At 40.1% G+C, this 15,000-nt stretch overlaps 1 protein-coding gene across 1 annotated transcript in view; it reads left to right on the forward strand.

The window, feature by feature from the left end:
- Positions 1-15,000, forward strand: part of LOC136847999 (uncharacterized) — an 80,334-nt gene that overhangs the window by 32,273 nt on the left and 33,061 nt on the right. The window contains exon 2 of the mRNA XM_067120010.1: positions 2,613-2,779. Coding sequence (XP_066976111.1) covers positions 2,613-2,779 — 167 coding nt within the window. The remainder of the gene's footprint in view (positions 1-2,612; positions 2,780-15,000) is intronic.

Below are 15,000 nucleotides of genomic sequence, written 5' to 3' on the forward strand. Positions count from 1 at the left end.
TTGTTGCTGACTGTCAGGGTTTGACTTTTTTCTGTCAGGGTGTTTTTTTTTTACTTAGGGTTAGTCGTCTTATTTTACTGTCAGGGTTTGGCTTTTTTTTACTGTCAGAAATTGGCTTCTTTATTTCTTACTGTCAGGGTTTTCATTTTGTTTTTGTCAGGATTTTTTTTTTTTCTGTCAGGGTTTGGATTTTTTTTCTACTGTCAGTGTTTGGCTCTTTCTTTCAATGTCAGTGTTTGACTTTTTTTTACTGCCAAGGTTTCCCCTTTATTTTACTCAGGGTTTGGCTTTTTTAACTGTCAGTTTTTTTTACTGTCAGGACATCGTCATGATGATAGTCTGAAAAAAAAAATTGAGAGCACTTTACACCATCATTTTCTCGTTTTGAGGTTCCTCAGAATGTGGAGGACGTTTTGTCGAGTCTCTATGAGTTCATCTTTTTTATTTATATGCACCTCACAGACCTTTATCTCAACTGGATGGTCTTCAGGTTTGTCTAGAGAAGCATATTCTTGAGAGAGAGAGAGAGAGAGAGAGAGAGAGAGAGAGAGAGAGAGAGAGAGAGAGAGAGAGAGAGAGAGAGAGAGAGAGAGAACTTATATTGCTACTTGATGTTTCTTTTTTAAAAGGAAGGAGGTATTCAAGTTTATCTTGGGAGGCAAATACTTGAGAGAGAGAGAGAGAGAGAGAGAGAGAGAGCGCTCATGTGCTCATTTTCATATTGATATACACATTATAACTTCCTTTATTGCAACTGTTTGTTTCTTATTTAAAAGGAAGGAGGTATTCAAGAGTATCTTGGGAGACAAATACTTGAGAGAGAGAGAGAGAGATACACGTCATAACTATCTGTATTGTAACTTTGTGCCTTATTTAAAAGAAGGTTTTCAAATTTGTCTTTAGCAGCAAAATCTTAGAGAGAGAGAGAGAGAGAGAGAGAGAGAGAGAGAGAGAGAGAGAGAGAGAGAGAGAGATGCTTGTTTTAGTATATAGGCTACATCAAATATCAGGTAGGTTATAGCTAATTCGTATGAGTGATATGTGATGCATTTAATTCCAAATTACTCCAGTAGCCATACCTGATGTTATATCGTGAAGGAGAAATACCGGTACTAATTTTCTGTGAAAACCACGACACAAACAGCGTCGAGTCTAAAGCAGATATTACCACACACACGATTGGAACGCTTATACAGAACAGCAGAAAGACACCCGACAGCCTTGTCGATCATTGCAGTAGGCAGATGTACTGGGCATAAGAACTCACAGCTACCCCAAAGAGCATCACCTTTAAACTTGTCCCTATTCACAAGTAGAATTTACCGAAATTTATTTACTTGAGGGTTACAGTCGCGTGTCATCGCTCTTGACCCCCATTTCGGAATCGGTTTCACGCTTTCCAGCGACTTTTTTTTTTTTTTTTATTATCATTGTCGTCCGATTTTCGTTTTCCGTTTTTGTTTCCCCGCTCGGAATCATTTCCTGCCCCCCCCACCGCCGAATAGCGTCGTCGTCCGCTGAACCTTCAAGTTGATGTTATACTAGGTAGTGGCGCCTTTAAAGTTACAACCAGGACCCATACCACCTTTAAGTTAGTTACAAGCTTTATGCCAACTTAAAGCTAAGTTACATTTATGCCGAAGCGTTTGTTTATCCTCTTGTGCCGTCAGATACATTTTTTTGGTTATCCTCTCGTACCTTCAGATACTTTTAAGTAGTTAGGCTCTTCCACTCAGGAGGATTGTTGATATATGTTCTTTCCCTAGAATGGTTGCGTTTTGTTGGTCAGAATACAACTGGTTTCCTTTATCACTTTAAATGGCACGTTAAGAAACCCTCAAGAAAACCCCGACACCTGCTGTGTTTTGATGTTCAGTTACTAACCGAATGTTCTCCTTGTGAATTATGCGGCGTTTTTAAAGCCATATATGAAATATTAAGCCGTAGCGTTCTCGACAGGGCTCCAGTGTCAGAAAATAAGATTGCTTCCCAGTTCATCAATAATGCCCCTTGAGATCATGTGACGTAGCGTTGCCTTGAGAAAGTTAATTCATGCTACTACTTCATCCATCTGGAATTGCCACCTTTAAGACTCTCTCTCTCTCTCTGACTTGGTATTGATCTCTCTCTCTCTCTCTCTCTCTCTCTCTCTCTCTCTCTCTCTCTCTCTCATTGAAATGATTGGCTTTTGTCACAAAAAGTTGGAGCTCTGCAATATGAATGTTGATATTTTGGAAAATGACGGAGCTTTTTGGGAGAAAACATTTGTGCGAGATTGATTTCTTACGTCCAGTGCTTCTTAGGGCCTGCATATTATAACCGAGTTATATTTTGCATTGGGTCTTTGGTGAGTTTTTCTCATCTCATGATTGATTTGTACCGGAAAAAATATGGTTAAAATAGGAAATTTTTCGAGTCGAAATAATCGACGAAGTTGATTCGTTCCGAGGAAATATGTGTGTGAGAGAAAGAGAGAGAGAGAGAGAGAGAGAGAGAGAGAGAGAGAGAGAGGTCTCGACGGACAGGCCGAATACTAAGATGGAGACGAATACACAGTCCCAGGATTTAAAGGGAGCTTTTTCAAGGATGCTGCTCTGGTTTGGTCCTTTTAGCTTCAGCAGCTACTGCTGTTGCTGAAAGCGTCTCCTCCTCCTCCTCCTCCTCCTCCTCCTCCTCCTCCTCCTCCTCCTCCTCCTCCTCCTCCTCCTCCTCCTCCTCCTCCTTCCTGCCGGCGGTGCTGGAGAGAGGTGGTGGTGGTGGTGGTGGTCTGCTGCATATCGTATCGATTGCAATCGTCCCGTACCATCTACCGCTGGTTCTCCTTTATACCTCGATAGATTGACGGGCCTCGCAACCTTCACGTCTCTGATTTTTTTTTTTTTTTTGGTGGAGGGGGGGGGGAGGCGGCGGAAGGTGGGAGAGGAGGGGAAATGTTTCTCTCATAAGTTTTGGTTGGATATTCCACCTTAGGTTTATTTTCTGTTAGTTAATTACCATGACTTGTGTGTAGTTTCATCCTTAGATGTTGTGTACTTTTGTTTATATTAATATGAGGCGTGCCGTGGTATAGGTAAAATCTGGAAATTCGATTCAGATATGGAACTGACAATTTATTAATGGAGTGGGTCAATTATTAGTGGGATGGATCGTTTATTAATGGAATGGATCATTTATCTATGGAATGGATATTTATTTGTGGAATGGATCATTTATATATAGGAGAGATCATTTATTTATGGAATGGATCACTTATATATGGAATGGATCACTTATTTATGGAATGGATCATTTATTCATGGAATGGATCACTTGTTTATGGAATGGATCATCTGTTTATGGAATGGATAATTTATTTGTGGAATGGACCACTTATTTATGGAATGGACCACTTATTTAAGGAATTGATAATTTATGGAATGGATCAGGATCGCTTATTTATGAAATGCATAATTTATTATGGAATGGATAATTTGTTTATGGAATGGATCGCCCTCCAGGTCACGTGTTTTGAGTCAGGGTACCTACTTGTGGGTAAAAATATCTGTGTATAATTGATGAGAGTACTTGATTGATGCACAAATCACGTGTAGTTCAATTCGATTTCCTGACGTTCCACTGTTCCACTGCCTAGTAATAACCAGCGTTGAGTAATGATTTTCATTGGTCTTTGCATTGTTGGTATTTTTAGTCTCTCTCTCTCTCTCTCTCTCTCTCTCTCTCTCTCTCTCTCTCTCTCTCTCTCTCTCTCTCTCTCAACAGCAACATGTATGGCCATTCAAGGGGAAGCAGTCTGTAAGTAAATTTATGGGTAAAATCTCTCTCTCTCTCTCTCTCTCTCTCTCTCTCTCTCTCTCTCTCTCTCTCTCTCTCTCTCTCTCTCTCTCTCTCTCTCTCTCAACAGTGTATGTCCAGAAAACACTGTACAGGAATCGCAGTGTGTCATTTGATGTGATTTTGCGGGAATGTAATCGCCAGATTGTGTTGCGATCTGGCCTTGTCTCATTCCAAGAAACTTCGCATTCTCCTTCATGAAAGGAAAGAAAAAAAAAATGCTAGGATGACGTAAAGCAATGATGCTGTACTCGCAGTCACGTACAGCATCAGGTGAACATTCTGGAGAATGCAAACTTTTTTTATTATTATTTTCCGTAACGTGCAATCACTTCGGGTTAATGTCTGTGCGTGATATTTAGGAGAAGCTAAGTCGCCACATGTGTCTGTATGAGTTACCTGTCTGTAGAAGTTACCTGTGTTTGTGTGTGTGTGTAGGTTATTCCGACCTTAATGAATTCCGCGGAAAACCGAAGGCTGGGCGGAATTTGTCGTAAGCCTATACTGCAAAGTGGGGCTGTAGGTCATTGACTCTCCTCCCCCACTTCCCAGTGTTCTCCCCAGGCCTAACTACTGGATTTATGAATGGTGGGAGGGGGCTTGGAATAACAAAGAAATGTCTCCTGTAGCTGTTCTACGGATGCGTAGATTTTAACGGTTAAATTGAGTATACTTCGTATTATGTCATGGTAAAGATACGAAAGTTATGGGAGTTTTTCATTATGAAGATCTTCATGGGTACCTTTTTTTGGATAAGACAGGTGCCATAGTGAGATGCAGATGTGGACTAAGCTCTCTGCTCTGGGATTGTGTGTGTGTGTGTGTGTGTGTGTGTGTGTGCGTGCGGAACTCGGTGGTGGTGGTGGTGGCAATTTAAATGTATCGATCGATGGTGGTGGTGGTGGCGACCTCCCATCCTCCCTCCCTCCTCCTCCTCCACCTCCTCCTCCTCCTCCTCCTCCTCCTCCTCCTCCTCCTCTTCTCTGTACCCTCCATCCTACCTCCTCCGTCCCACCCTCCATCCATCCTTGCTCCTTTCCCCAACTTTACTCCTTCCCTCTTTCCTGCCTTGCGTCCGTCCTCTGGCCCCAGGCAATCTCTCTCTCTCTCTCTCTCTCTCTCTCTCTCTCTCTCTCTCTCTCTCTCTCTCTCTCTCTCTCTCTCCCAGTGTCTATTTATATCAAGCTTTACATCACTGTCAAGGAAAAGCATAATCGTTCATGACAAGAAAATAACTTTCTCATTGATCTACTGTGTTCTCTTGTGTTCTTCACCTCGCCTGTTATTGCTTGTACCTCAGTTGGGTCACGGAGTTAATTACAATTCTCTCTCTCTCTCTTTTTATTACAGGTAAGGAGAACATTGCTGTTGCTATGATGCAAGTTATAGATCGATGTGAGTGTATTCGAGAAACGGTGGAGGTACTGTACGTCGAGTCGGGTTTTTTGTTGTTATGGCCCAGTTTTATGTCCCATGTTTATGTCCCATTAGCCTTTATGGGCCCCGCTGCTTGTGGCATCTTGGGAAGAAGCGAGTTTTTTTTTTTTTTTTTTTTTTTTATTTTACGCGAACTTTATGTGAGGTTTCTGGAAATGATGGGTAGGATTTTGAGGTTTGGTTTTTTTTTTTTTTTGGAAGGACCTCAAATGGGTATGGAGGTGTTTACTTAGGATCTCCAGTGAATTTGGAGTGTTGCGTAGGATCTCAAGTGAATTTGGAGGTGTTGCTTAGGATCTCAAGTGATTTTGGAGGTGTTAATTAAGATCTCAAGTGATTTTGCAGGAGTTTTGTAGGATGTCAAGTGATTCAGGTGTTACGTAAGATCTCAAGTAAGTTTTCAGAAATATGCAGATGTTTGAGTTTTTAAAAAAGGAACAACGAAACCATTTTCAGAGCAAAGATAAAGAGCATTTGGGGAACACAAACCGGCGTCAAAGCTGGTCAGTTTGCAACCCCTTCCTAATAAAATTGAATCACACTTTTTCACTCACTCAGCCCACCTGAGGTCAAAGTTTCGCATAAATCCACACTTAAAGAAGTGTTTGTTGGATCGTGCTAACAAACAAGTAAGTAAAAAAATGCGTCGAAGTTCTTTGGCGCAGTCGAGTTTTCTCTACAGCCGCTACATCGTATAATCAAGGTCACCAAAAATAGATAGATCTTTCGGTGGTCTCGGTATAATGGTGTATAAGCCTCGGCCCATGAAACTTTAACCATGGGCTGCCGGTCGCCTATCCTGTATCGTTGCCAGAAGCACGATTACGGCTAACTTTAACTTTAAACCTTAAATAAAGTTAAAACTGCTGAGGCTAGAGGGCTGCACTTTGGTTTGATGATTGGAGGGTGGATGATCAACATACCAACTTGCAGCCCTCTAGCCTCAGCAGTTTTTAAGATCTGAGGGGGGGGGATGGAAAAAAGTACGGACAGACAAAGCCGGCACAATAGTTTTCTTTTACAGAAAACTAAAACAGAGTTTATAATGTGTAAGTTTGCAATCGAAGATCATTCCCAGTTTTGAGTCCATCGTGAGCGAGAATACATTATGAATAATGCTAATGTAAAACTGGTATTGTAGAATTACTGGATGAAAATAAGTTCAAGAGCAATTTTAGAATCCCTCAGAATTATAATTTGATCTGTTTTTCCTTATTGTAACCATTGTAATCCTAAATGTTAACCAAATAGAAAACTTGGTTGCAGTGAAAGATTATTTTTGTAATTATAAAACTTGGCTAGTCTTATTCCAAAGAAATAAAAAAAAAAACTGGGGAGATTTTGCCTTTGTTTTGTTTTGTTTAAGTTGTTTGGATGTTTGGGGCACGACGTTGTTCAAGATTACTCCCGGTGCTTATACTGGATCTTGACCTAACACAACAACGCTGGCTTACGCGACAGTATTTGAATTTCTCTGTAGAAAAGAAAAACGACAACAGCAGTGTTGCCTAGCCGGCCGTGTCTGTCCCTCGGAACGTAAAAATACTCGGGAGACCCCAGAATATCGCGTGGCTTCGATCCCACAGAGGAAGTCAGCTTCCAGATTTAGCCAGGAGGAAAAATCTTTAAGATCAGAATTTCTCGTGCTTCTCGAGTTTGCCATTTTCAAGTCTCCCTGTTCAGAAGTATCGCGGCATTTCCGCCGTTCGATTGAGACTCGGGAATGATTAGTAGCGGATGTGGACAAAAACCAGTCTCCCGGTGGAAACGGAAGTCTCGGTTCGTATCGGCCCGCAAGGCCAACGTAAAAGTTTTGATTTATGAATGAATGAAGAGTGTTGCAAGGGCAAAGGTCATCCGCGCTAAACATCGTTGGGGTGTGTCTGGATGGATGGCCCAGTTCCGCAGGAGCATAAATTGGTCGAAAGTGAAATGGTTGACGCAGACGTTATCGTTCAACCCATGTGTGGTCATTACTTCCATGTCTTGAAATAGTGTTTAAATCAAAGGGAATAAATTTGTTCTCAAAGATTACGCCAATTTTGTTAATTTTTCGGTAGGGGTTTACGAGTAAATGAGAGCCGTTTTCAGAAGCAATAAAGCGCTTCTGTTTTTTCTTGTGCTGTACGGATTTGATTTCTAAGAATGCACTACTGCAGTGGCCTCAAATAAAACCTGGATTGCACTTCAATGGATTGATGCATTGCAAATGGAAAATGATTGTGCAGAGTATTATCTGCATAGTTCGAATACTTTAAGATAGATAGGTCAAATGAGGAACTTAAAAGGAATACCATTACAAGTATGGTATTGTGTTAAAAGGAATACCAATACAAGTGTGGTATTGGGTTGATACATAGTTTCGTCTACAATTAAAATAAAGAGAACGCCAGATAGCTTTCAAAGAGTAAAGCTGTTTGTATTAAACATCGAAATCTGTAGATAATGTTGAAAACAACGAATCCCAAATATCTTTCAAAGGTATAAGATTGCGTCGGAGAGCAAGTTTGGTCCATGCATTATTCATTTCATTGGTAAAGGAAAAGATAATGAAAGATTTCCAAGGGAGAACTACCAGATGTGAGGGCATTGGTGAAACAGTGGAAATGTGAATTTTATCCGGTTTCGTTCAAAAGTATCCTTGAGAATCTTATTGTTTACTTAGAAGATTGGCACTCAGCCAGGTTTGTTTTGTCCAGTGCTTTTTGACACTATATTAAATAATTTTTTATCCCTCCACTTTAGTTTGCATCACTAATTCATGTGAAATATTAAGTGTAGGCTACTTTAAAGTTACTATACTATTCTGGTATTCTGATTACGGACTGCCCTAGGGCGGCTAAAATTAAAATAAGATATTCAGAAATAATTTCAGGACTTGATATGACAATTTCGAACCGAAGCCATTCAGTTCTTCCAGACAATTCCATCGACGTTCGGCCGTAACCGGAAGCCATGTATTTGCTTTGCGGATCGTTATAAATGCTGATCCTCCAAGGACTGTTTACACCTTAACGCATCAATTTCTCGTCGATGATTAACTTTCGCAGCCTGCAATCGGAAGTCACGTCGCTGAAAACCTCCCGAATCTTTAAAATCACGTGATGCATCTCCCTCACTCACCTCCCTGGCGTATCTCCCTTCCTGCGGTTTTCCGAACGGCGTGTACAAATCTGAATCATCATCGCCCTATTACGAAATGGGAGAGGCAAGGAGAAAACCGTTAGGGGAGGAATTAAAGAGTTTGTGGCTGAGTTTTATTTGTTAAACACACTGGTTGTGTCGTCGGTTAGAAGACGCCCAGCAACAGCCGCGTTTTCCTCGAGTATGTAACCAACGATGGGTGAAAGAAATAAAAATGTCACCGTCAACATTGTGATGCTGCGTGAGAGAATGCGATCTATGAAGTTTTTCCCAGTCAGCTCTTCTATACTTTTATTATCGATCTATATCGAACTTTGTTTTAGAATTCGGGCGGACAGCTAACTGTGTTGGAGGGGGTTTGGGGGTTGGTTGCGACATCGCACAGGAAGAGAAACCCCATTGTGTTTAATTATCGATTATTCTTTCCTTCTTTCATTTCCCTCCCCGACTTCTTCTCCCCCCCGATTATTGATTGTTCGTATATTTCCGTCCCCCGCCTCTCTCCCTGTCTCCCTCTCCCTCTCCCTCACCCCTACCAGTTTTTATTTTTTCTTTTCTCTCGTCCTCATCGATTTCTGTTATCGATTTACGTGGATCCTCATCCCTCCCCACCTCCCCACCACCCGCCCACCCTCCAGTCTCATTCGTCCTCACGTGTGGTATTCCGTAGGGGGTGGGGGTGGGCCCCATACAACATCCCCATGGTCGAATCGAAGGGACTTTTAAACAGCACTAGGACGTGAATGATTTGGGTATGGGTGTTGACGCGTTGACAACAACAAAGCCTCTTAAAGGAGACGCAGGTTTGTGGAAAGGGTGAAGACTAAGTTTTTGAGACAAGTTATGATCATATGAAAGACTGCAGATTTTTGGACATGTATTGTAGGGAGTCTGTGACTTTTGATAACAAAACAAAATGACTTGGGGTCCTTTTGAAGCCACGTCTTTTATTTCTGTGGTCATTTTGAAGCCTCGTCTTTTGTTTCTTTGATCATTTTAAAACCTCGTCTTTTATTTTTGTGAGCATTTTAAAGCCACGTCTTTTATTTCTTGGATCATTTTAAAACCTCGTCTTTTATTTTTGTGAGCATTTTAAAGCCACGTCTTTTGTTTCTGTGATCATTTTAAGGCCACGTCTTTTATTTCTTTGATCATTTTAAAGCCTCGTCTTTTATTTTTGTGATCATTTTAAAGCCACGTCTTTTATTTCTTGGATCGTTTTAAAGCCTCGTCTTTTACTCCTTGGATCATTTTAAAGCCTCGTCTTTTATTTATTGGGTCATTTTAAAGCCACGTCTTTTATTTCTTGGATAACTTTAAAGCCTCGTGTTATATTTCTGTGATAATTTTAAAGCCTCGTCTTTTATGTATTTGATCATTTTAAAGCCGCTTCCTGTATTTATTTGATCATTTTAAAGCTTCGTGTTTAATTCTGTGATCATTTTAAAGCCTCGTCTTTTATTTCTGTGATCATTTTAAAGCCTCATCTTTTGTTTCATCTCGTGTCGTTTCAGTATAAAGCTACGCAACTTCTCATGTACGTAGAGGGGAATATTACCTGTAATATTTACAATACTTAGGTGGTCGGTAGATGCATCCTAATTTATTGATTTAATCCGCTATAAGCTGAGCTTCTTGAAATTTCTATATACTATGTGCATTATATATATATATATATATATATATATATATATATATATATATATATATATATATATATATATATATATATATACACACACACACATATTATTTGGCTGTATTATATAATCCGAAATGTGATAGAACTTGAGAAGTTTGGGACTAAAGAATGAAAATCAAAGTCTTGAGTCTTTGAAGGTTATTCGTAGCATCGTAGGCATTAACGAAAAAAAAAAACCTTGCATAAGTGGATCTCCCACTGACTTTTTTTGAGAACTTTTCACTGAGGGTTTGAGAGAGAAGATTGGACAATTTGGCACAGAGCCAAGGGGAATGGTGTACGTATCCCTGTTACACACATACACACACACAGTGACGATGAAACGCTAATGGAAAGAATTAAAAAATTTAATTATAAAATTCTCAGTAAATTGAGAGTATGGGGTGGCCTATGTGGCCCAGTGAACATTTCCATTTTACGAATAAACAAACAGAAATAATGATCCCATTACTGGGGTAGAAATCACGCTCTCTGGGGTCGGGCTATGGAGGTTTTATTAGGTGAATAATTGCTGTTTGTAAAGTGCAGGGTAGATGTGGATTATATCTATTTACGGTAAATTCAAGCAGCGTAATTGGAATTAAGTGTAGTATATAGGTTAATTATAAAACGTGATATTTCCACAAATATACATACTCAGGATTGTCATGATGAGAGAATGAAATGAATTGGAAATAAGGAATAATTTTAGATATTTCTTATATGATAGCTTTTAATTTTTTTTTTATTTTTCTATTTAATTTTATTACGGCGCCAATAACCTAGATGTTGTGACGACAGTTTTAGCAACCATAATCAGTCAATCAATGGGAAATAAAGCCTTAAGGAAACCAAATGCACAGGTGAATGTGAGCTTCAACTAATGTGTGAATCTACGCAGGTGTGGCCATTTCTGGTTTCGTTGTTTTTTTTTTTTTTTTTTTTTGCCCCGGACTGTCTTCGGGATAAAAGTTTAGTAGCATGTTCAAAATAACTTTCTTTTCGTATTGATATACATCTTCAGGATCGTTATTTATTATTATTTGTTGTTTAAGGTTATTGTTATTGAGGTGCAAAGAGCAGTCATATTGTGACTAATGCATGGAACAGGAGGACAATAATAATAATAATAATGAAGAAACAAATCCACAGGTATGCATATATATACATATATTTAATGATAAATATGTACAGAAAGCTTTCGGGAAACTTCGATTCCCCTTTTCAGTGAGATTTAAAAGGGGAATCGAACAGTTTCCCGAAAGCCTTCTGTACAGATTTATCATTAAATATATGTATACATATATACATATAACTGCGGATTTGTTTCTCCATTTCAGGCTCATGCTGCTATTCTAATAATAATAATAGTTTCAGACGTTGACATTTTATAAGGCAAACAGAAGTTGGGTAATATTGCATAATCCTGCAAAGAGAAGTTTGCCCCTTTTCATATGAACGAATTATTAACAAATGTTACTTATTGTTTTATTGCTTCGCTGTGTTAACTTACACAGGATGAATAACCTAGCAATTTAATGCTTGAGTTCGTAGTTGAAATCTCATATGAATTTCGATTAAGATAATTTCTCTTCGAAGGGGGTTGGTGCTATCAGTGCACCTCATGCGGTGCAGTGTAGGCATTACTAAAGGTTCTTTGCAGCGTGCTTTCGGCCCTTAGTTGCAACCCCTTTCGTTCCTTTTACTGTACCTCTCCTTGTACCTCTCCTAACAATTGATATACAGTGCAACTGCGAGGTTTTCCTCCTGTTACACCTTTCAAACCTTTTACTGTCAATTTCCGTTTCAGCGCTGAATGACCTCATAGGTCCCAGTGGAGGGCCTTTGGTCTTAACTGTATATTCTATTCAATTCACATTAATTTACTACAGAACGATGAAATTTTATATGAATGCAAATTAACTTACTACCTTGAACGATAGCAGTAGTGCCACCAACAATCATTCCCCAAAGAAATAACAGGAGCAATGTTAAGAATTCTTTTGCTTGCGACTAATTGATTTTCTCCCCCCACAAAATGTATATACGCTCAGCTCCCACGTAGTTACGCATTTCTGATTTGTTGTCGTGTGCAGCAGAGTTCCCATACTTGCTTTCTTTTTTCCTTTTTTTCTTTTCTTTCACATTTTTTGTTGTTGTGCATGTGTTCTCGCTGCATATGAATGCCTACCTCATTGTGCACAATAATTGGGCAGAATTAAAACGCGCTTTGGTTTTATGCTTGTTCGAGTGTGTTCAAGATTCCTTCCGAAGTATTATTATTATTATTATTATTATTATTATTATTATTATTATTATTATTATTATTATTATTTAGTTTGTAGCTTCCTTCCGAACTATTATTATATTATTATTATTATTATTATTATTATTTAGTCTGTAGCTTCCTTCCGAACTATTGTTATTATTATTATTATTATTATTATTATTATTATTTATTTTGATGATGATATATTGACGGAGGCGTTCGTTAATTGAAGTTTTTCAAAGCATAACGTTGATAAAATCTAGTCGTCTGTGATGCATCTATACCAGAGAGAGAGAGAGAGAGGGAGGATTGGGACTTATTATGATAATGCTTCATACATTGTCCGAGTCCTTTTGAATCGCCGCTAATCCAGAAATGTTGCCCAATCATTTCGCCTTGGCAGTTCTTGAGAACGATTGACGATCTCTCTCTCTCTCTCTCTCTCTCTCTCTCTCTCTCTCTCTCTCTCTCTCTCTCAGCAGCAGCAGCAGCATAGCTTTTGTAATGATTAAAGGTGATGCGTTCTTTTGTACCGGGCAGATTCCCTCTCACCTCGCAAATGCCGTGTGTCTGTGTGATTTTTTTTTTTTTTCATTTTGTCTCCTTTTTGAAACAAACAAATAAAGGAATATTTGTCGAAATGTTTTTATTTTTTATCATGCACCAAACTGAGTACTGTGGCGAACAGTTGGTTGTGGGAAGGGAATGGGTAAATGGGGAGGGGGGGGGCGGTTTCAGGCGCTGCTAGTAGCATTTAAATGGCCCTGGATGTAATATCGACCAACCCGTGGCACCCTTCTAGCTATTCCTGCCTCCCTGCTCTCCTCTTTCTCTGGTAACGCACATTTCAGCCCCCCCCCCCTTCCCACCTACCTTCCCTCACATTCCCCCTTCACCTTCTACTCTCTCTCTGTCTCTCTCTCTCTCTCTCTCTCTCTCTCTCTCTCTCTCTCTCTCTCTCTCTTTCGTTGCATGGGGGTTCCATTGCTTTTGCTTGGTCTCTCTCTCTCTCTCTCTCTCGTTGCATGGTGGTTCTCTCTCTCTCTCTCTCTCTCTCTCTCTCTCTCTCGTTGCATGGGGGTGCCATTGCTTCTGCTTGGCCTTCCTGGTACTGCTACTACTATTCCTCCTCCTCCTGTTACTGCATTTTTTGGGCGGGGGGGGGGGTGATTATGAATGGGCCAAAGCCATGGTGATAACTCGGCGTCTTTTTTCTTCTCATGGTTAAATTGATTTCCCCGTACCAGATCAGACGGTTATTATATTTTTGTGACTCTCTCTCTCTCTCTCTCTCTCTCTCTCTCTCTCTCTCTCTCTCTCTCTCTCTCTCTCTCTCTCTCTCTCTCTCTCTCTCTCTAGATTTAAGGAATTTTTTTATGTGGTCCATTTTTACATCAGAATTGAATTAGAATAGCGTCAAAGACATCATTGTATAGTTTCTCATTGCGTAATATCATCCTCAACGTTGTAGTTGTTTCTAGAGATGATTTTCTCTCTCTCTCTCTCTCTCTCTCTCTCTCTCTCTCTCTCTCTCTCTCTCTCTCTCTCTCTCTCTCTCTCTCTCTCATTCTGCTTCAGGTATTAGCCAGGCTGAGAGGTCACAGTTGTTCTTAGCTTACTGCCAGACAGCTGTGAATGCATCAGACGTGCCTTGCCTCTGTTGTTCAATTCTTCAACATCCTTGTTATGGTTGAAAGCCGTCAAGGAGAAGAAGAGCAGCAGCTGATGCCTGTGTTTTGAAGTTGTTGCAGTTGGTGATGCAAAGTTTGCATTTGGTGATTCAGAGTTTGCTTGTAATGCAAAGTCGGTGAAGGCTATAGCAAGCAGTAATCGTGATGATAGTCTGGTAGATATTGTTGAGAGAGAGAGAGAGAGAGAGAGAGAGAGAGAGAGAGAGAGAGAGAGAGAGAGAGAGCTTTTCTGGTTGTGTTTGTTAAGGTGCCTATTGTGTTCAGAGCATCGATTGTCTTTTTGGGGAAGAGTCTTTTTTGTGTGTGTGTGTGTTCAAGATGGAGGAGCAGTTTTGATGAGTACGTTCAAGTTACAACTTCTATATCTTGACCCCTGGATTTGTAACCTGATGTTGTTTTTTTTATTTAGTTGTTTTCATTATATTCATTGACTCATCTGCATTTTTAATTAGTGATGAACTGCCAATACGAGTCCTTTGATTGTCACCATTGACGGTTTAAAGCAAGCTGGGAAGCTCTGGCATCAGCAATAGGCTTCTCTGCCTTTGATATACAAGAAAAGCTAAATTTGTGTTGTGTGGGGGAGGAGGTTGAGGATAGGAGGAGGAGGAGGAGGAGGTAGTAGTGATGGTGGTATAAGCTGTGTTATTAAAGGAGAAGTTTGTTTGGGTTGTGGTGGGAGTGGGAGCAGGGAATTATTAGCAAGCTGCCTCGCTACAGTATTGATCTCTCTCTCTCTCTCTCTCTCTCTCTCTCTCTCTCTCTCTCTCTCTCTCTCTCTCTCTCTCTCTCTCATATCCTTTATCTCTCGCCTTGTTTTGTTAACCTCCGCTCTTTTCTCCTCTCTTCGTACCCGCCGCCATCTTTTGTTTGGCATTCTCTCGTCTCTCTCCTCCTCCTCCTCCTCCTCCTCCACATCCACCACTTCCTTTCACTTCCTCCCTCCC

This window comes from Macrobrachium rosenbergii, chromosome 18 (genome assembly GCF_040412425.1).
Source record: "Macrobrachium rosenbergii isolate ZJJX-2024 chromosome 18, ASM4041242v1, whole genome shotgun sequence".
Classification (NCBI taxonomy): domain Eukaryota; kingdom Metazoa; phylum Arthropoda; class Malacostraca; order Decapoda; family Palaemonidae; genus Macrobrachium; species Macrobrachium rosenbergii.